Source organism: Morone saxatilis, unplaced genomic scaffold, assembly GCF_004916995.1.
Source record: "Morone saxatilis isolate NCDOM2014 unplaced genomic scaffold, NCSU_SB_2.0 Contig1, whole genome shotgun sequence".
Classification (NCBI taxonomy): Eukaryota; Metazoa; Chordata; class Actinopteri; family Moronidae; genus Morone; species Morone saxatilis.
The window spans coordinates 13,629,302-13,650,848 of NW_023339651.1; the positions used below are offsets into that span (position 1 = coordinate 13,629,302).

General features: G+C 40.3%; 2 protein-coding genes across 2 annotated transcripts in view; one reads left to right on the forward strand and one right to left on the reverse strand.

Annotated features, from left to right (window-relative positions):
* Positions 1-8,565, forward strand: part of ace (angiotensin I converting enzyme (peptidyl-dipeptidase A) 1) — a 16,973-nt gene extending 8,408 nt beyond the window's left edge. Inside the window, exons 11-26 of the mRNA XM_035671101.1 lie at positions 194-292; positions 761-883; positions 981-1,186; positions 1,620-1,756; positions 2,086-2,244; positions 3,091-3,178; positions 3,312-3,455; positions 3,950-4,141; positions 4,514-4,611; positions 5,038-5,210; positions 5,572-5,795; positions 5,886-6,030; positions 6,207-6,305; positions 6,482-6,604; positions 6,988-7,178; positions 8,053-8,565. Of these exons, the coding sequence (XP_035526994.1) occupies positions 194-292; positions 761-883; positions 981-1,186; positions 1,620-1,756; positions 2,086-2,244; positions 3,091-3,178; positions 3,312-3,455; positions 3,950-4,141; positions 4,514-4,611; positions 5,038-5,210; positions 5,572-5,795; positions 5,886-6,030; positions 6,207-6,305; positions 6,482-6,604; positions 6,988-7,178; positions 8,053-8,249 (2,398 nt within the window). The 3' untranslated portion in view covers positions 8,250-8,565. The remainder of the gene's footprint in view (positions 1-193; positions 293-760; positions 884-980; positions 1,187-1,619; positions 1,757-2,085; positions 2,245-3,090; positions 3,179-3,311; positions 3,456-3,949; positions 4,142-4,513; positions 4,612-5,037; positions 5,211-5,571; positions 5,796-5,885; positions 6,031-6,206; positions 6,306-6,481; positions 6,605-6,987; positions 7,179-8,052) is intronic.
* Positions 8,566-9,002: 437 nt separating this feature from the next.
* The window catches only part of itga3b (integrin, alpha 3b), a 26,689-nt gene continuing 14,144 nt past the window's right edge, over positions 9,003-21,547 (reverse strand). The window contains exons 3-26 of the mRNA XM_035670663.1: positions 21,351-21,433; positions 20,514-20,763; positions 20,219-20,317; positions 19,810-20,014; positions 18,852-19,045; positions 18,251-18,339; positions 18,018-18,154; positions 17,783-17,866; positions 17,623-17,690; positions 17,255-17,397; positions 16,934-17,080; positions 16,716-16,813; positions 15,575-15,743; positions 15,297-15,371; positions 15,121-15,200; positions 14,826-14,903; positions 14,568-14,670; positions 14,073-14,249; positions 13,014-13,145; positions 12,340-12,453; positions 11,822-11,920; positions 11,598-11,723; positions 11,188-11,344; positions 9,003-10,806 (exon numbers count right to left, since the gene is read on the reverse strand). Of these exons, the coding sequence (XP_035526556.1) occupies positions 11,234-11,344; positions 11,598-11,723; positions 11,822-11,920; positions 12,340-12,453; positions 13,014-13,145; positions 14,073-14,249; positions 14,568-14,670; positions 14,826-14,903; positions 15,121-15,200; positions 15,297-15,371; positions 15,575-15,743; positions 16,716-16,813; positions 16,934-17,080; positions 17,255-17,397; positions 17,623-17,690; positions 17,783-17,866; positions 18,018-18,154; positions 18,251-18,339; positions 18,852-19,045; positions 19,810-20,014; positions 20,219-20,317; positions 20,514-20,763; positions 21,351-21,433 (2,861 nt within the window). The 3' untranslated portion in view covers positions 9,003-10,806; positions 11,188-11,233. The remainder of the gene's footprint in view (positions 10,807-11,187; positions 11,345-11,597; positions 11,724-11,821; positions 11,921-12,339; positions 12,454-13,013; positions 13,146-14,072; positions 14,250-14,567; positions 14,671-14,825; positions 14,904-15,120; positions 15,201-15,296; positions 15,372-15,574; positions 15,744-16,715; positions 16,814-16,933; positions 17,081-17,254; positions 17,398-17,622; positions 17,691-17,782; positions 17,867-18,017; positions 18,155-18,250; positions 18,340-18,851; positions 19,046-19,809; positions 20,015-20,218; positions 20,318-20,513; positions 20,764-21,350; positions 21,434-21,547) is intronic.

Consider the following 21,547-nt stretch of genomic DNA (forward strand, 5'->3'; position numbering starts at 1 on the left):
TGTGTGTGTGTGCGTGTAAGTGTGAGTGTGTGAGAAGTGAGGTGTTGCTGGAAAAAGAGCACACGTGCCCAGCTGACACTTAATGGATACATAAAACAGACATTATAGGCTGGATAACTTTCCAGAACTCATGTCTTAGTTATGTAACCTATGCCAGTGTGTTCTAAATAAATCTATTTTTTTCATTTTATAGGACAAAATATCAAGGCATCTGCCCGCCCACCAGGCGTACAGCGGAGCACTTTGATCCAGGAGCAAAATACCACATCCCTGGAAACACACCATACATCAGGTAGCATCCTGTTCCAGTCCCACCCCTATGTAATAATTTACACACAGAAGAGATAGAGACACAGATTCAGCTATTGATATTGTCATGACATGTATTTAGTATTTGCCTAGCTATCTGTATCCTAGTTTTGAAATTCCATAAAATGGTGCCTGCGCCGTTTCAATAGCAGGAAGCTTGTTGCAGGAGGCGCTATAAGAAAACCTCTGACCCCAACTGGTTTCTCTAACAATGTGGGAAATGACAGTTACTTACGCATTTTGTATAGTGGTGGATGAAACACACAGTTACAACATTCTTATCATCTAAACTTTGGGGTAATTTTTTGATTTGTAGTATTGTAGTCAGTATGTTATGTGAATAACAGTCTCATTATTATTTATTATCTTTTTATACTTCTAGTGAGGTGTCTTGAAAAGTAGTAGTGTAAATGTAAGGCACTGAAGAGATGCCAAATCTTTCCCCCCGCAGGTATTTTGTCAGCTTCATCCTGCAGTTCCAGCTTCACGAAAAACTGTGCGAGGCAGCCAATCACACCGGTCCCCTGCACACATGTGACATCTACCGCTCTGCAAAAGCAGGGGCCATTTTAAAGTTAGTATCTTATTATTAATCCTTAGTTACACAGACAATGAATAATGTTTTACAGAAGCAGTGGTGGTGTAATGCAGTTTTATTGTGCCTCTTCTAGGAAAATTCTTCAGGCTGGCTCTTCCAAACCGTGGCCTGAGGTGCTCCAGGAGGCTATAGGGACCAACAAGTTGGATGCTAACTCGCTGATGAAATACTTTGACCCAATTATTATGTGGCTGAAAAAGCAAAATGTGAATGAGACCTTGGGATGGCCTGACTTCGGCTGGGTCCCACCCATTCCTGAGGGCTACCCTGAGGATATTGGTAAGAGAGGACTCTAGTACACCAAAGAGTACTGCTCAAAATGAGTGGTGAAAATTGGCAGAATAACAGATGAAAGATGAAGAAAAAAATACAATATAAGAGTTATAGCTGCATTCTAAATAAATCAGTGTAAGAAAGTGGGCTGGAGTGGATGGATGTGGTGCAAACTGTTTCTTTTGCCTTGGTAAAATATCTGACAGTGTGTTCCAAGATTGTCTCCACATGCACACAAACAGAAAAGTACACTTTTATATTCCATTTGAAGCAAACGCCTAAATAAATGAAAACCCTGTGGTGTTTACACATTATAATCACAATTCACACATCGTAATTTTGCTAAAACGTGACAGTGTTTTTCAGACTTAATTACATGAATCTATATTTACAGTACGAATCCTGCATTTCAGCTGACTTGTCCTTTTTTTTAACCCAGACAAGAATACAGATGAGCTTGATGCAAAGACATTTCTGAACGAGTACAACAACACAGCTGAGGTGGTGTGGAACGCCTACACTGAGGCCTCCTGGAAGTACAACACCGACATCAATGAAGCCAATAAGCAGGCGATGGTGAGACCCTCTGACTGACTCCACTGAGACAGTTCTGCTTGATCCTTGACAGTGCTCAGGCATCATCTTTCATCAATCAAATGTGAAGGACTGTAGCATCTCATGTTTATTTTTAAGGGAATCAATAAAATGATTTCTTAATCAAAAATGTGTCAATGGATCAATAATTGATTGAATCAGTGAGTCACTAATCATGTATGCATGTTTCTATCTACCTAATTACCTATCTGTGCACTTTTTAACCTGTCCATCCATCCATCCAATCACCTTGCTGCTTCCACATTATGTAAAAGCTAAAGAGTATTCATTCATTCATTGTTCCTCTTTAGCTTCAGAAGAACCTTGAGATGTCAGCACACACCCTGAAGTATGGACAGAAGGCCCGTCTGTACGACACCACTGACTTTCAGGACAGCTCAGTCAAGCGCATCATCAAAAAACTCAGCGACATTGAGAGGGCTGCGCTGCCCTCGGCAGAACTGGAAGAGGTGCGAAGGAAATAGTTTGTCACGAAACAAGGATCCGTAAAACACACCACCACAATAAAAGCTTATTCATGAAGAACAACCATTTACTGGAAACCAGGAAAGTCTGTTATTAATAACACAAAACCCAGAATTCACAAAGCTGGATCTTACAGGTAGTGACACCAAAGCATTGATCATAGAGCCTGACAAAACTTTTGCAGTACTCATTAAACATCCATTAACATGCAGAAAGTGTGAGCTGTAAAACAGGCTTTTCCCTTATCTGTTTCTGTGCAAAATTATCCACCACCTTATTAAAATCCAGGGCTCTGACCAAATCATTACTGGCAAATATATAATTATGTAACCTGGCCTGTAAGAGAGGTACTTCCTTTATTTTGCACACATCCTAGATGATGTTGCTCATAAAGTGTCCATAAGAGAGGAGGTAGCTACTGCAGGAAAAAAAAGAAACCTAGTCAGTCCAATATGAATGTGGTAGAACATTACGTTACATATACACTGTAGGCCCATGATGGAATGCTCTGGGTTTGTTTTTCAACCTGCTTATCTGCTTGGGAGGAGCAAGAGCCAGCTGCTATGGATATGTTTGCTTGTGTATTTTTGTAAACTCTAGTGATGTAGTGAAAGAAAATGCTCTTTTTCTGGACCAGGCACAGAGCTTGAGGAGCTGTGCACAAAGGAATACATTTGTTAAACAAGCATCAGCCAACCCAAGGCTGGTGATCTCGAAAACAACTAGCTGAAGCCAACTAACCATTAGCAATATGTAAAAAAACAAAAAATGAAACCAGATGATTGTTTATGGTTGTATCTAATGCTTGATTCACACCTTTACCTTTTCAGTACAACACTCTCCTATCCAACATGGAGACAAAGTACAGTGTGGCTGAGGTCTGCAGAGATAATGGGACATGCCATCCACTGGATCCAGGTAAGAATATGGAATAGACGCCAACCTAATATGAAGAGTTCCAAAGCATATTCATAAAATGAATAATGTAGCAAATGTAGCATTTACACACACATTACCCTGAAGTATTTCACAAGAATAATTGTGTTTTTAGATCTCCAGAAGATCATGGCAGAGTCCAGGGATTATGATGAACTGTTGTTTGCCTGGAAAGGATGGAGAGATTCTGCTGGCAAAGTACTGCGACAGGATTACAAGAGATATGTTGAACTGGCCAACAAAGCTGCCACACTCAATGGTATGACCTTAAAGAGTAATTCTACATCCACCTTGAGATTCTCCCTTTTGCTTGAAAACCAAAGAAAGAAAGATGTGGACCGTGAAGAACAGGAGAAAGCAGTTTGAGAATTTCATTTTCTAGAGTGAGGATGTGAAGTCAAAGCTAACTCGGTCATTTTAAAAATTGGTGGAGTGAAAAAACTACTTGTGGCACAATTCCATCATCACTTACTAACAATGGCAAGTGGCCGATTTAGATTGTCTTAGCTATACAGAGCCAACATTTTGGGAAATACGCCTACTTACTGAGAGTTCGATGAGGAGATTGATACCACTTTTCGTGTCTGTAGGGTAAATATGAAACTACTGTGAGCAACCTGTTAGCTTAGCTTAGCATAAAGAAACAGGAAACGAATTTGTCTCTGTTCAATGGGATAAAACTGCATTGCCAACATTACAGACTTAGAAAGTTCACCTCACTGATGATGTCTTCATCCCTTGTACTGTCTATAGGTCACTCAGACAATGGGGCTTTCTGGCGCTCCCTGTATGAAACCCCTACGTTTGAAGAAGACCTGGAGACTCTGTGGAAGGAGCTTGAGCCGCTCTATCAGAATGTGCATGCCTATGTTCGCAGGGCTCTGTACAAAAAGTATGGCTCCAAGCACATCAACCTGAAGGGGCCCATTCCTGCCCACTTGCTGGGTAAGTAACAAGAAGGAACTTTCAGGGCTTTCAGGACTTGAGGCTAAGGTCACAGGCTAAACCCACACTTCAGTCAGTATTTCACTATGGAATTTAAAGGATTCTAACACTCTAGCCTAAACTCTTCTTTTATGTTGAAGCATACCACATTGATATTCTGTCGTTGGCTGTAGATGCTTTTGGATTTCGGTAGGATTTAATTTCCTTTCAGAAGTGTCAAGCATGAGATTGTGTGTGACAGTTCCACACGGTTAGGGATTGAGCTGACTCAGTCACAAATCCCACTTGGTTTAACACTGGCAGAGCAGAGGACAACTTGCCCCATAACTTTATGGAAATACGATAAATGAATGGTATTTTCTGTCCTTTCAGGCAACATGTGGGCACAGACGTGGTCTGGCATAATGGATTTGGCCATGCCCTACCCACATGCCACGCAAGTTGACGCCACTCCAGCTATGGTGGCACAGGTGAATGAACACATCAACCAGCTGTTGCATAATAATCACAGCTGCACACATGAATACACAAGGACACACACAAAGAACACAATCATGCACTCTTCCAGCCCTCGCTGTGCAGCTTTAGAGGTCAAGGATCAGTTTGCTTCGCTGAAAAGACACAGATGCGGTCCAAAGTGGAGGATCAAGCAGAATGAGGATAAATACAGAGGATTTTAATTGCAAAAAATCAGCAAAAAACAGCACACATATTTAACTGACATGAAGCATACATAAATATGCTGTATACATATTTTCGAGGGGAACAAGATGTTTACACTTTGTGCAGTCATCTATTTTCTAAATGTAGCTGTTGCTTTTTTTCAAATGTCGAATATCTCATCTCTGCAAAACATACATCCATATCTTCTCTGATATGCTTCTTTTCCCCTTCAGGGCTGGAATGCCACCAGAATGTTCCAGGAATCAGACAGATTTTTCACCTCATTGGGACTCCTGCCAATGCCAGAAGAGTTCTGGGAGAAGTCAATGCTGGAGAAGCCGTCTGACGGGCGGCAGGTGGTGTGCCATGCCTCTGCATGGGATTTCTACAACCGAAAAGACTTCAGGTAAAATACATTTTTCAGGAACTAATTCATTGGTAGGCTGTCGTCAGTGCTTTGACAGGAAGGCGGTCTCTTCTACATTTGATACAGAAACATTGCTCAGAACGTGCAACCTTTAGACCAGAATACAGCATCTTTTTTTTTCTGTGCTTTATTTTGATGTAAGAAACCTAATTAAATATTGAGCTTTTGTGCCAGTAGTTCATAAGGTTAAAGAGGTGTAAGACTGTTGTCTAACCAAATTCCCATATACAGTATATACTGTGTGTATATAAAATATAACAAACAATTGCCTAGAGGCCAGGAGGATGTAATATTTATGGTTTCTTTGCTGTAATTATAGATATATTGTTTGTGTCTCCAGGATCAAACAGTGCACTGTGGTGACTATGGATGACCTGATCACTGTGCACCATGAGATGGGCCATGTCCAGTACTTCCTGCAGTACAAAGACCAGCCTGTGTCTTTCCGTGATGGAGCCAACCCAGGCTTCCATGAGGCCATCGGTGATGTGCTGGCCCTGTCTGTGTCCACACCCAAACATCTGCAGAGCATCGGCCTGCTGGACAAAGTTGAAACCAACCACGGTGAGGGACCATGACCACAGTTCTGTAAAAACATGTAATGTTATAGCACAGTGATCAGCTCATCAGTGCTGTTTTGGTCCCTACGTCTAGAGAGTGATATCAACTTCCTGATGAGCATGGCACTTGACAAGATTGCCTTCCTACCTTTTGGCTACCTGATGGATCAGTGGAGGTGGAAGGTATTTGACGGGCGGATCCCATCGACTGAGTACAATAAAGAATGGTGGAACCTCAGGTAAAGTTCTCCAGCATTTTTACAATTGCAAAGTACAGTGTTTATCATCTAGAAAAGTTCAAATGAATTATTAAATAGGGGTAGGTTAATCAGTACGTACGAGATTGATTTTGTAATAAATGATGATTGCTGATGGTGCTTAAATAAAAACTAGATTATACTTTATTGCATTGCAGAATGAAGTACCAGGGACTGTGTCCACCTGTAACCCGTACTGAGGATGACTTCGACCCAGGTGCAAAGTTCCACATCCCTGCTAACGTGCCCTACGTGAGGTAAATATTCATGAGTTGGCAAAACAAGCAGGGCACCAGATAATTGAGCAAGATAGAACTATTTCATCACACTCCAATTTATAGTTACGCTAAGTATGTGCCGGTGTCAGTTAGTTTGTGTTTTGCTGTGTTTTTCTGGCACTTGTGACACTACATGTTTAATAATCTTCAATCAGGTACTTCGTTAGCTTCATCATCCAGTTTCAGTTCCACAAGGCTCTGTGTGATGCTGCCAAGCATGTTGGGCCTCTACATACCTGCGACATCTACAAATCTAAGGAAGCTGGGAAGCTGATGGGGTTGGTACACACACCTACAGTACACACACATACAGGTGTACCCACCCGTAATGAACTTCTGGAAGAGAATGATATGCAATGTAATTAGAAGTTAAGTCAAATCTCAGCTCTCTTCACCATTACAAAATGGATTTCATATATGTTTGTGCATACAAGAAATAACTCTAAAACGATGTATCATATTATATTGTATGTATTTTGCTCAGACATGATTGTGGAAATAACGTTATACAGGTGATGACAGAAGATTTTAGTATTTGTCAGTGCAGGCAGCTGGTGAAGACGCACATTGCACCATGTGTGTAATCATCTCTATCACACACACTTGCTACTGATCCTCATCTCCTCTGACCCTCCTCTCTGACCTGTGTTAATGTTTGCAGTGATGTGATGAAGCTGGGCTTCAGTAAGCCTTGGCCCGAGGCTATGACCATGATAACCGGCCAGCCCAAAATGAGTGCCCAGCCACTCATGCAGTATTTCCAACCTCTCATTCAATGGCTAGAGGCAGAGAACAACAAGAACAAGGATATTCGCGGGTGGCCTGACTACGACTGGAAACCTTCAACCTCCAGTATGTCTAACACATTCATGCATCCACATACTTTGATTCTTTCACAGAAACACAAATAAAGCATGTGCATGTAGGCAAGCCTTATTGCTGGGAATTTGTGTTAAATAAGTTTTCCAATCTCCATGCCAAATGTTTTTTGAACTCCTTCCCAGAAAAAAAGGCGCAATGTCTTCACACAGAGGCATTAATTTAGTTTGGTTCCTGCTGTGGCTTACAGTGAAATCAATCTCCTGCTTCTCTTGTTTTACTGATGAGATCCTACTGAAAGGATGTGTACAGATTAGATTGATGAGATTTTTAGCAACAGAGTGAAAGAGAGAGTTCGGAAGAGATAGTGGGGGAAAAGAGAACACAGCTGTTGTCCCACAGATCAACAGAGAAATACAGAATTCAGATGCAAAGAAACAATTGAGTGTGAAAAGAAAATAAAGGAGGTGGAAGAAAGGGACCTTTTTTTCCTTCAGACTACACTGTGTCAGAAGGGGGTAAGTTACTCTGACTTTGTTGAGCGTTAGCAACAACAGTGTAACTGATACAAAACAGCCACATATGCTGAATATCATCCAGTTACAGAGCTACATTTTCAGACTTCTCCATTCCAGCTTGCGCAACCGATCACAGCAGTTTACAGATTCAGGCATGTTGGTATGCACCATCTGTTGGTGGGAAAAATAATATCTTGTGTGTTTTTTCTACTTTTGGCAGACAAGTATTTCCTTTCCTTTTTTTAGCTGCTGTTGATTTGTTTCAAGTTAAAAAAAAAAAAAGTTTAAAGATGCACCTTGTTAAATATGATAAATATGAATAAGTGCGTTTATGAGAAAAACAATCAGTCCAGCATTGAACTTATTTGGTATTTTACTTGTGTGTCCAGCAGGTGGAATTAAATCTAGTAAAGTGGACTTCCTGGGTATGAGTGTGGATGGCTCAGCTGCCACGGCTGGCCAGTGGATCCTGTTAGTCCTTGGAGTGGTCCTCTTGGTGGCCACCATCCTGTTGGCCTACAGGTACAGGAAGTCAAACAAGCATGAAAAGTCCTTGTCCTTGATGGAGCTCAAGCAAAAGGACTAGACATCGGTGATGGCTAAAGTAAGGCCTGACTTACTGTAGCTAACACAGTGCCAACCTTAATGTGAACATCAGTGTTTTTGTGTACTGTAAAGTGCATCTGATCAAATTTGCTTTTCTTTTTGGTCCTTACCAAGCCTTGTATATTTATTGTATACACTTTGAGTTCAATTATTTTTTGCCTATGCAAAAGAATATTACAATTTTGTAATTTATTTGCAATATTTGATGGTTTTTGAGGAAATGTTTTAAATGAATGTTTGTAAAGTCATTAATTGTGTGCATTTTTTAAATATTTGATTTCTTTTTTTGTTGGATCCTCTGCATTTCTACAATAAATACATTAAATATGTATTCTGCCTATGTGTTCAAACAAGACAGCACACAGGAGGTATATTTTTACCAGGGCACCTGATAATTTAGCCCAGACAGATTGATAACAGCTTCAAGACACTCTAGTGAACTATGAATACACAAGGTAGCTGCAGAAGGTGTGTTCTTTTACTCACTTGACTCAATTAGTCACCATTACGTGCAATTGGTGTGACAGTGCCTATTTGTTTTGTGTTTTGATGTTTTTCTGGTTCCTGTCAGCACAGTCATGACACTACATGTTTAATGATCTTCAGTCCAGTACTTTGTTAGCTTCATGAGATAGCTACTAATAAGAAGCTGGGCAGCTGCTCTTGGTAGTACACACACCTACACACACCCATTTGTGCGCACCCATAACGAACATGTGAATGATACACAACCTCCTCAGGAAAAATCTTTCAGGTATCATCCATATTCCAATGTGCTCCCAAAATAATATGGGACATAGAATAATAATGGTAGCAATAAACTGCAAAGATTGAACAATTTAATCACATCACAATCAAACTGCACAGTTAAAAACAACACCACCACAAAGTACAGAGTTTGTGCATTGGTTTCAGCCCTTCCCTCTTCACCCACTAAGTCAATGGAGCCTCTGTAGCAGCCACAATCACAGCCTGTGACTCTGGCTGTGGCTGCTACAGAGGGGCTCTCAGGTAACAGACTAGAGTGGTAACGCAACACTTAGTCCCATAAGAGACTGTTCAATAAGTGTTTTCTCTAGGTCCAGTCTACGTTCAGTGCTGCAGTTTGACCTCAATGGGGGCCACAATGGCTTGGAAACAATCCAAGTGTCTGCTTACTGTCTTTTACAAAAATACAAAGCTCAGGGACAGTAAACAACAAAGGCCAATGACGAACGCATTCATTCAAACAGTCGATCCAACCTAACTCTTTATACAATTCATGACTATCTATGCTAGAGCTTACAGTTTCTAGACATAAATATAACATCATGTATTATTTAAACCAGTGTCATGACTCCCTGTGTGTGATATTTTTTAAACATACCCAGATAGGTTCTTTACTGTAATAACACAAGACAGTGTAATAAATAATAATCAAGTGTGCTCCCATCATCTCATCAACACATGTTGGCTAATTCTACATACGGACAAGAAGCTATTGCTTTTCATTGTGTTGCAGGGGTGATTAGACCATTCTTCCCGTGGAATTTAATGCAGGTGATTAAAAACATCTCCAGGTGGCCTATAAAATGTATTATTCACCAATGAGTGGCAATTTTTCTGCGTCTGTATTTATTCCCTCTATATAATTTTCTACATAGCCTGTAAAATACAAAGTCACTTTTTACATATGACACCAGTCCCACAACCATGACTGCATTTGAGATGCTAGTCTACGTAATGCTTGCCAAACACAGACATGGACATTCACATAAAGACGCTTGCTCACCCATAACAGAGTGGATGCTGGTCATCATATTCTAAGTGCAGTTTGAAAATGATCTCCAAAACGACTGTTGTAGGTTTGAAACCCTTACACAGACTACAACCACTGACCACAAAGTGATGCCTGGGGACAGACATACACAATCACAGAGTCAATGGACTCGTTTCTCTGATTAGAGAGGAAAACAGACATGGCGGAAAATAACACGATGAATGAGCAGCAACTTTGCTCAAAGGATTTAAAAAGTAAAAAAAGAACTGGAAACATATGCAAATACCAAGTTCAGTACATATAAACCTGCATAATTAAAACAATTAACAATTTACTCATGAATGCAACCCCGATTCCAATGTACAACTCTGCATTCATCAAAAATACTTAACAAAATTACAATCTCTGAAACAAAATGTTCAGTATATTGCACTGAAAAAGTTGAAATCTACTGAAGTAAAAAATAAAATAAAATAAAAAATGTAATGCGCAATCCGAAATTGGTCCATGCACTGCAAAAGTTCATGTGGCCTGACGCAGCCACTGTTCTTTGTTTGGCCCGTGTCAAACCAGTGTGACGGTGAGTGGTTCAGGGTCCAAAGTAAAAGCCTCAGTAGTAGTAATGCTGCATCTCTGTCCAGCTGGTTATCCAGTACTTTTTCTGTGGCTCCTCAGGCTGAAATCCCAGATTGAACTGATAGCGCTCAGCCTTGCAAATTTTCACCCCCTGGTGCTTTGGCATTATCCGGTAGTAGATGGCTCGCTTGAAGAATCCAAGCTAGTGGGGAAAGAGAGAGAGAGAGAGAGAGAAGGAGGTGACATTAAAGAGGATACACTTACACAGCAGGAGAGCTGGGATTAATGACGGGTTGAAAAGGAGGTTTAGTAGTCATAGGCTGAGGAAAATCAAGTTAGGTAAACGATAAACCCACATAGAGTAAGAAGGAGAAGAAAGACAAAGTAGTGAAGACAAACATGATATGAATATCAGCGGCACAATGCAGAGTATTAGCCTGAAAGGGAAGTAGAAGCAGTGTTAGGTAGCAAATAGTGGACATAAAAGAGAAAGTTAAGTGGTAAGCAAGCTCAATCACACCCCAAGCTTAAAGCTTTATTTAAAAGTATCCAAAAAAAAAACCATTTGTAGGGGTTTTGTTACCCAAAAGCCCCACTGGTGTGTGCTGTTGGGGGACCCATGAGGGCCCTCAGTAGTCCTCAGTCAGCCTCTCTGTCTCAGAGGGCTGGATCTTCATCTCAGCCTTCTGGGCTTTGGCCTCATACATCTCCCTCCTGCTGGCCCTCTGGAAGAAGCCACACTGGGGGTGGAAGAGGAGGAGGAGGAGGAGGATGGTGCATGGAGGGGGTGGGGGTAAATCAAAGGTTAGACTAATGGCTCGATATGGAGGTTATAGATCAGTCAGATAATTCAACATCTATCATATAATCCAGAGAGGATTGCTGGTGTGAATAAAAAAAAACAGCACATGTTTGGAGATTCAGAGCTATTCAAAGTCTCTCTATGGAAATACAGCAGAGTGTAATCAGTGCAGTGATGATTGGTAGTCTCACCTTCCATAGTATAATAATGATTATTCCCAGTAGTAGAATTCCTGCTACAGCTGCAGAGATGATGATCCACAACGGCAGCTCATAGAGCACCTCCACACCCTCCACTGGCTCTATATCTACTGTGAACTACATGAAAGGTGGGTGGACAGAGTCAAGTAAAATTATTATTATTATAATCGTCAGTCATCATCATTATCATCACTATCATCATTATAATCACGCACCATATTGGTCTGACTGTCCATCCTGATGCTTGGTTTATCTGCAATGAGCTTCAGTGTGGCTTGACCTCTGACTGTGATTCTCAGAGCATTGGCATAGTCCTGCAGGGACACACACACAGCATCCAAACATTTTCAAACAGAACCCAGATATACTGCACAAAACTCACTGATGCTATAGCAGTATGAGATTATTTAGGAACATTTTATACATGACTTAAATTGTGCCAAGAACTGAGCAATAAACATGCATAAATATAATATATAGATGGCATGTTTTTACTTTAGGAATTAAAAAAAGGCAATAATGCTTGGAAAGGAAAGCACACTGAAGATGAATACAATAGTTAGCCAATAGGAGATTTATCCCTGTAGGCCTCTTACCCTATGAAAACATACCACTGTTAAACATAAATGATAATAAATACGCTTATACTCATTATTGTTGTTCCTGAAGAAGAAGCCATGGACAATTTTATGAAATTATTACTAATGTGTGTGGTTGTAGCTGGTGAGCTGACCTCTAGCATCGTGCTGTTCCACAAACGGGACCGCACATAAATCTTGGCTGAATCCGTCATGTTGAGCAGTGGACAGGTAAATGTCACACACCTCGCTGTCCCCTTGGAGCATTCCTTCAACACACCATGAGAAAGTAAGGAGAGTGATTACACAAGGGAAAAAACATGGACATTACACCATTTTGCTTTGATTTTATTTCCTGGATGTACACAATCTCATTAAAGATTTGACAGTTTGGAAAATGTCCGTTAACGTCTGTATTCTGTAAATTCTAGGAGCCCTAATGGTTGAAGTAATTTATATAGGAGCTGAAGCTTGTTCTATACTACAGTATATGTTGAGTGAAAGTAGGTCGTTGCTACACTAGCGGCATGGCACTGTTGGTCTGTCTGTCTGTCAGTCGGTCGGTCTACCAGACTCAAATATCTCAGCAGCTATTAAAAAGATTGCTATGACATTTGGTACAGATATACATCATCCCGGGAGGATGACTCTTGCTGACTTTAGTTGACATTTGTGATTCAGCGTGAAAACTCTCTACAACTGCCGGATGCAATATGGTGCAGACATTCACAGCCTTTAAAAAAAAAAAAATCTTACTTATGAATTCTACTCTCAAAAAATGTATATGTTCATGAGAACGTTGATAAGGCGGATCTACAGTACTTCTTACCAGCAGGTACGTCTCTTTGCGAGGAGTGAGCAGTGTGATGGCTGCCTGTGGCTCAATAATATTTTGCTGAGTCGCATCATCATTATCCACCACAATCTGCCGTTTTGTTCGCTTTCGTTCGTTCTCTGACAACTGGAAGACAAGAGAGGGAGAATGAAAAATGACAGGAGGAAGCAGAGGAGACAGAGACATGACATCAGAGGGCTCGTGGTAATTACTGGTTTTGATAAAGACATTACTAAATTCTTCTCAGAATAGCATTGTCATTTCCACTGTCTATATCTAGGCTGCACGCATTATGACTTTCTATTTGGGGTTCTGTGAGGTTTGTATGTGGCGACACATGTTTTTTCCAAAATGTATTTCTGAACAGCTGTGGTTTGGCTTTGAGACCATTTTCACACCACTTTTCTGCCGCTCGCATTTACTATGCTGCTCTGGCTGCTTCAGTTCACACTCATGTCAGGATGAATTACAGCACATGTAACCAGCCTGTGGACAGCACAGTACACTCACCGGCAGCAGTTGAACTACATTTAGTTGTAGTTTTAGTGTTATTCTAGGCCTCTCATTAAAACCAGTCCCTCTCTCTTTATATGTAACCGTGTTTGTGGCTCTTCAGTAATTTTTTTAACATTTTGGGTATGTCATGGGTGTGGGCAGAAGTAAACAGTAAAAAAATTAAAGAACAGACAAGCTTTTGCGTAGTTGACAGTAGACAGAGATTGGACAGATTAGATTCATGACATACATCAAAGGTCCGAGGCTTAATATGAAACCAGGATGTTTTCATGTGGTTCATAGGAAGCCGACTCACTGGCATTGTTTTATTTTGGGTTTTTTTTTTTAGCTGCAAATAACTGTGTTCACAATCTGCACCTTCAGTGTTTGTTTCAGGTTTACAGTTTACCTCAGTCTCAGTCTGGACCCTGTTTTAAGGTGTCCAAGATATTTAAGCATAAACTTCAAGATATGAGAGAATGAAAGAGATACAACACACTGGCTCTTGAGGAAAAGCATATTGTGGCTCTAAAGCAAAGCCTAAAAAAAGAGCCTTACAGTTAGTTGAAGCAAGTTGACAACTTCTCCAGGCGGTTTACATTCCATCTCCGATTCCCCTATAACAACAATCTTCGTCAGGTACAGCAGCCACTTGCCGTTGGCTACCTCAAAGGGCCACTCAAACTCCACAGCCAGTGTCCCCAGGTTTCCCAGGGGCTGCCCCCTCATGTTTACCTAGTGGTGAAAAAATTCAGCAGCACAAAAAAAGGGAAACTTCAGTAGAAATCAAACAGACGGTATGAAATAATAGTCAGGGCCTGACTGTGACTTCGTAACTCCTAAATTGTATCCACCCCTGGTCATGCTTACACCACAAACCATAGCTCACATAACAATCCCTTCCCCACGCAATATTAAACTTCTGAGGAATAAAAGTCTTGGCTTCAAAGACAGGGTGGGGATGAGGGAAATGTGGGTAAGTAGCACACATATTGTAGATGCAATATACAATCCTGGAGGTCTAATATAGTCTGAGTGGTGGAGGTGACTCACATTGAAGGTGAACTCCACCAGACTGCCCACGTCACTGGTGTTGACCATGGCTGACTCGCCCATCACCGTCCCACCGAATTTTGTTTGCACCACCGCATTCGCTCTGGTTAGGGTGAGAGTTTGAAAATGATTGTATACTGTGCACGTAAAATGAGGTAGATAATATGAGGTGGCATTATGTACTTCAGTATCCATGGCATTTCGGTGCTCTTTACTGTATATACAGTGCGTCATGAGTTGGTAGGTACTGGGACTCACATGGAGAAGGAAGGGAGGATGGTGTTTTCAATCAGCAGGGCCACAGGCACAGGCATCAGGTCACTCTGCTCACTAAGACTGAAGAAACAAACATTATTACAAAACCCTGTGCCAGTATTTATTGAATGATAATGTTAGAGCCTCAATATAACTGACAATTACAATGCAGCTTTAGATTTTGCACTACATTAAAATAATACTATTAGGAACTGCTACAAATTGCTATACTGTGGAATCAAAATTAAGCATAAGTCTTAGACAGAAATACCACGGTGCATCACGGTTAAGCACTTACGTGGACAGAAGCAGCTGGGACTCAATCTCTTGTGTCTGCAAATTGATTCCTGATGTCTCAAACTTGAGGACGAGTAACACCTGATAATGAAAGCAAGAGAAGTGTCAAACCCATCTCAGCAGAGGAAAAAAGTCTAAATCTATGAGAGAAAATCCACGCCGACTATTCAAACTTACCTTTGTGTTGCCTTTAAACGGATTCCCCAGATCACAACTCACTGTGCCTGTGAAATTGCATTCCACATCGTGGTCCTGACCACACAGTCAGCATATCAAGAAAGAAACACAATGACTCAATTTAGAAATTCAAGTGACTGGAGATGCAAGAAAGAAAATGGCAATGAAAATACTTTTACATATTGATAAACTCCAAATTAACTGTAATTTAACACATGGCATGAGGAAATAATATAATGAAAATTTCTCAGTCATCTGCTGCCCTCCAGTGGACATACCTCCGACCTGACGCCGGAGTAGCTCAGTGCGTCAGGGATGGTGATATTGAGCATGGCCTGGTGGGCGTCTTCAGCCAGCTTCCCCTGACCAGGAAAGTTGGTGACCTCCACCATCAGATTTATTTTCTTCATATTGCTGTTGAACTGAAGTAACTGGAATTTGCCCTGCCTGCACACAGGGATAAATGGACAACATATACATTATTTATTCACTTATTTTTCAATTATTATTTTTTGGTGTACATTTATGGTCTTATTTTGAGGTATTGCTTTTACACAATGCTAGTGCTAAAATTGAGAGAAATACTTGTGACTGTTACACATTTTAAATAAAGCCACAATATGGGTGTAGACATTTTGGGATGTACACTTTTTCACTGTTAGATGAGAAACTCAATACCACTCTAAGGTCTGTATGCTGAATATGAAGTTACAGCCAGGAGATGTTAACTTAGCTTAGCATAAAGACTTGAGAAAGGGGAAAACAGTTAGCCTGGCTATGTCCAAAAGTAATTTTGTATGGATAAAAAAAAACATAACTTATGTTATATCCCTCTTTCCAGTTTTCATGCTATAATGATTCATTTCTATCATCACAGGCATCATTGTTTGCTGCTGCTTGGCTGATGTCAAGCTAGCAGAGAGGACAAAAGCTGAAAAAACACTGGAAAGAAAGCCAAATAAACAACACTGTAGTATGGTCTTTCCTCCGATTTAACAGACATTTTGGGAAAAATAACTTGTTTGCTTTCTTTCTAAAAGTTAGATGAACAGACTGATAGCACTCTCATTATGTGTTTAGGCTAGCTTAGCATAGAACTGGAAAAGAGAAAACAGCTCTGTCCAAAGTTATACTGTGTTGTAATTAATTCAATTTAGACATGTTAGTAGGCAGATTTTGTTGTTGTTGTTCAGGACCAGCTAGTTGTTTCCACATGTTTCAAGTCTTTGTGCTAAGCTACGCTAACCAGCTGCTGCCGACTCTTGGCAAGAAAGCAAGTAAGTGTATTTCTCCAAATGTTGATGGGTTCTTTCAAATGTCAAATGCTCTTTGTGACATTTGTCTAAAAATACAGTTTCTGTAGCAGCTTTAAAAACCCTCATCAGTCAAAGGCTTTCATTATTCAGTATTTCATTTCACCTGGGGTAAGGCTTGTCATCTTCGTCAGCAAACTGGGCTGTCACCTGCAGATTACTGCTACATTTGTTGTCTGAGCCACACGCCTTCTGAAATTGAAACTGCAGGAAAGGGAACAAATAATCATACGTTACAGGGAGACTATCACAAATACAGGTGCTTCACTATGAATAGTTACTTCAAATATGGCATATGAATGTAATGTATGCACCACTCCACACCTCAGCCTGTCGAGAGAGTTCCTGCTTCTGGCTGAGAATTGGGAAGGAGTCCAGGTTTTGCAGGGAACGTCTGGATTTTGGTTTTTGTTCATCTAAGGACATGTTGAGGGAAAAGACAACTGGCTCCAGTTTGTCCCTCACAGGCTCCTGGTGAATCATCCAAGAATCTTATATTAGTCATAATAAGCACACGGTTATTGGACAACAGCGCCTTATTTTAATGTCTATAGCAGTAAATAAAAGACTAATTTACAAATGCATAAATACACACAGAATATGGTATGTGTATTGAGATACACAGTATTTATATTGAGACCTTACCACTACAGTCAGTTTCAGAGTATGACACTTGGATATGGAAGATGGCAGGCTCAGTAAGCCGGTATATTTATCGTCATTATTGTCCTGAAAACGAACACGAGGGCTTCTTCTCTTCACGTCAGCCTCCACTATGTACTTCACCGCTTCACAAAGTAGAAATACATACAGTACATTATAGAGCACTGCGCCAAGTTCATATGTTTAGTAATAGACAATTTAAAGGATTCATAAGGATCTCCAAAGTTAAACTATAGATATGCAGCAGATTCAAAATCACAGGCTTTATTTTCTACAATTTAATTTATTTTAATCATTTACACATTACATGTTTTTTCATTGGATAATTTAAGTAAGGGAAGACTGCTTACTGATATTTTTCTTGAAGTCTTTGTTTCCATTGCTTAGTATGAAAGACATACACACAGTCGCTGTAATGCTGTAAAACACAAAGAAAAATAAATCTATTTTAAAACTAAATTGAATAAGCCAGTTTTTGTCAAAATGAGATATTCTGCAGAAACATCTCACCATGCTGTATTTCCGCACTGATTACTGTCCACAATATCTGGCTTGACAGTGAAGTTCGCACTTAAGTGGACGACTGGTCGAGCCCTGAAAACAAAATTAAAAGAGGAATCCAACTGAAGGACTTTCTCAAGACATCCGACCCATTATAATATTTTAAGTTTAATCATGAAGACAAAGAAGATAAGTTTTCACCCAACAATTGCATGTTTCTGTTTAGCCTCCCTCATATTTCTACCTGAGCAGGGCCATGCGGTCGTCCAGAGAGCCGACTAAGATGTCAGGGTAATTGTTGTCATCCATGTCCATCCCTCCGTTGATGGAGTAGCCAAAGGTCTGGAATCCTCCATTTCCCACTGACTCACCCTTAATCACCTAAGGAGAGCAGCAATGACACATGGCAGATCAACTCAATGAATATGGGCCCTTTTTCTCTGAAGTACAGCTGTGGCTTAAATTCAAAGATGTTACCTGACTGGGGTCCTGTGAGATTTTATCTCTATGTCCCATCCATATGTAGACCTCTCCTGTTTCGTGGAATGGAGCTCCCACAGCAAAGTCTGTAGACATTAACAATGGAGGAAAATATCAAAGGAAGTGTGCCAAGGCAGGCTGCATAGTATATATTAGCCCTCAGGGGGCAGCATAGCACTACCTAATGATGAGAAAATGATCAGTGGTAGCACTTTTATACAGCTTTTAAGTTGCCTGAAAATACATACAACTCAATACACCATGTTAACCCTCTGGGATACTTGCTTAGCAACGACCATACAAAGTCTTAATTGGGAACCCAATATTTCCTCTCTACCACAACTTGGACCTTTTCACAGCAGAACAGTTATTCAGCCATCTCTTAATATATAGTAGAAAACACAGAGGTAGACAAAATAATAGAAACACTTCATAAAAAAGGGCTTTGACTAAAAGTATCTGCATCACCATTTTACAAAGCATGTGGTTTATTTGTAGCTGTTTTTATCAATGAACCTTAGCTGCTTTCCCATGAGATTTTGACTTCATTTTAAACGTCCCCGCCAGTGAAAAACAAATGTTACATTCAGAGTCATACCTTGGAATCCGTCTTGATTGATATCCCCAATGGGAGCCACTGCAAAGCCAAATGCAGAGGCTGTTTTACCCTTCAGCACCACGCTGGCAGTCTTTTGGAAAGATCCATTCTCATTCATGAAGATATACACTGCTCCTCCCTTATCATTCTTGCGGTCAAAGTAAAATGGGGCGCCCACGATCAGGTCATTCCAGCTGTAATAGGCAAAAGAAATATTAAAAATAAACTTAAATATGCAAATACTTGCAAACACACACACCAATAATATGACAAAACATTATTCAACATTATATTTGTTCATCTTAAATGTATGTTTCCTTTAAAATCCTACTGGCCAAACAAGGTTTCAGTTATGCATAAAGGGAGACACATTGTTTCACCATGATGTCATGACGAACACTTTATCTCAGCTGCTGAAAGGACAAGTTTTCTTCTCTCATCTCAGCTCAGCTCATACATACATCAGTGTCATGCATTCTCTGCATAACAGGGCAGATCATAGCTACAGAGCATTCGAGCATGAGGCGGCTCAAAAGCACAAGATACAGTTACAGACAATCCTTTGACACATGCAAACATAACACTTCTGCTTTTCTTCTTTTCCATCTGTGAATTCAGAATTATAAGCAGCATGCACTTGAAATATGGCATTAGGTGGAAAATATATTTTATATTGAATGGACAGCCCATTATTTCTTATGGTCCACTGTTTATATTTTAATTAAAAATGACTTCCATTTTGGGGTTGTTCTCAAACCAAGGACATAATGGATAGTAATCATTGATTCCCTTTCTAGAAAAATGCACATTATGCTTTTGAACTTAATACTCGTCCTGTTGATACCCAGCAGGAGTATAATCAAGTGCATTGTGGAGGGTCCTATATTCAAAATCTACTATACAAGAAGGAAAAGGTTAAAGATAGTATCAGTTTTCAGTATGGTGTTCAGAGACGCACTCGTCATTGTTGAGGTCGGTGACAGCCAGGCAATTCCCAAAGTACGAGCCCACTTGTTCCCCAGGGAGGATGAGCGTTTGCTCAATGATTTTCTTAGTCTTTGTCCCTAACGTCACAGAGCCCTTGGACTCGTCCCTGGGAGACCCTGTCACCACTGTGTACTCGTCGCGGCTCAGAAGCTTTTTCTCTTCGAGAACGGAATAACCTGTTGAAGAAAGCATTATTATGAATTGAAAACCATCTTTAAAAAATCAATCAAAAAAATCATATTGCTGTTTGTGGTGCAATTTACATTGACAAATGAGATGTTATTCTGACTGTGGGAGGGTGAAAGGCCTTAAAAGCATTAACTTTTGTTTAAAATTGATTTTACAATTCATATGATGCAAAGAAAATACAGTATATTTACCCATATAACTGTATCGTGTATTCAGCTGTCCAAAGTCTTTGTCTTCAGAGTCCCAAGAATTCCCTGGATCTGGATTTCTCCATGTTACATGAACATTTCCTTTGTAACAAAGAATTAGACAACAATGTTATGTCTGCTTCATGCACTGAACAGTTTTTTCCAGACAGAGAATAATTCCAGTGTTAGACTAACACTAGAATTTAGCAGACTTGCACAGAGATAATCCCTGTCTGTAAAAGCAGCCCATTATTTCTCTTTCAGTAACTCTTTTTGGCGTTAACTCCTCAGTGCCTACCTTTCCACATGTAGCTGCCTGTAGTTCCAATGTAGACGTCTGTGTCTGTCATACCAGCTGAGATGCCCATGTTGCACATGCCCTCAAGCTCCATGCCGAAGTTGGGGTTGCAGACCTCATAATTGTAAGTCTGCCATTCGTCGTTGGGGTCAAATGTCAGGTCGTTACCCCTGACGTAGCACTTTCCTATCATATGCCGCTGCTCCTCCGTGCCGCCTTTGAGGATCTTCACATAGCGATGCCCGCATGCCTGGACGCCAGAGGAGAGTGAGTATTCTAGGATATTATGGCCTGTATAATTGCTTTTACTTACAATGTGTAGAATCTGAGAACCTCTTTTGATAATGTACCCTTACTGAGATTTAATATATTATTATTTTAAAATAATGGCTAACTTTCATCTGTATCTGTACATTAAAATTAAACAAGGATTAAGAGGGGAAAAGTTAATTAAATGCCCATGAAATTAAAATAAAACAGCAAATATATCTGTTTTTGTGGGGCCAAAATTTTTTTAAATTTTTTTTTTAAACAAATATCTTATATCTTACTTATCACTTCTGACTTTTGATTTATCGTTTCAGTATTACTCTACATGTAATTTCCCTACCTGCATGTGTCATTCTGTCTTGGGTGTGTGCATGTTGAGTGCAACATCCGTTTGCTGTATGCTGCATTAAATATTGCACAAGTTCAATGAGTCATCTGTGACACTAAATATTTTAATAAGGGTTTTATCTCACCCTGCTTCCCTTCAGTGAAACATTAAATGTTACTATAAACATACTATGGCACCTGTGACACTGACTAATAGAGGAAAACGGGATGTGATCTCACCAGCACGCGCCCTGCCGGCAGGTTTCTCTGACTGGCCACTGTCACACCAAGCCACATGCCCTCCACCATCTCAGATGGGTTCTCTGTGGATCGGTCATATGGGTTGTGTCAGATTTACAGTTTACATGATCATTGAAATTCAGTATCATGTTTTAACCAAACAAACCAGTATGCATAGTCCACCATGTCAAATAATC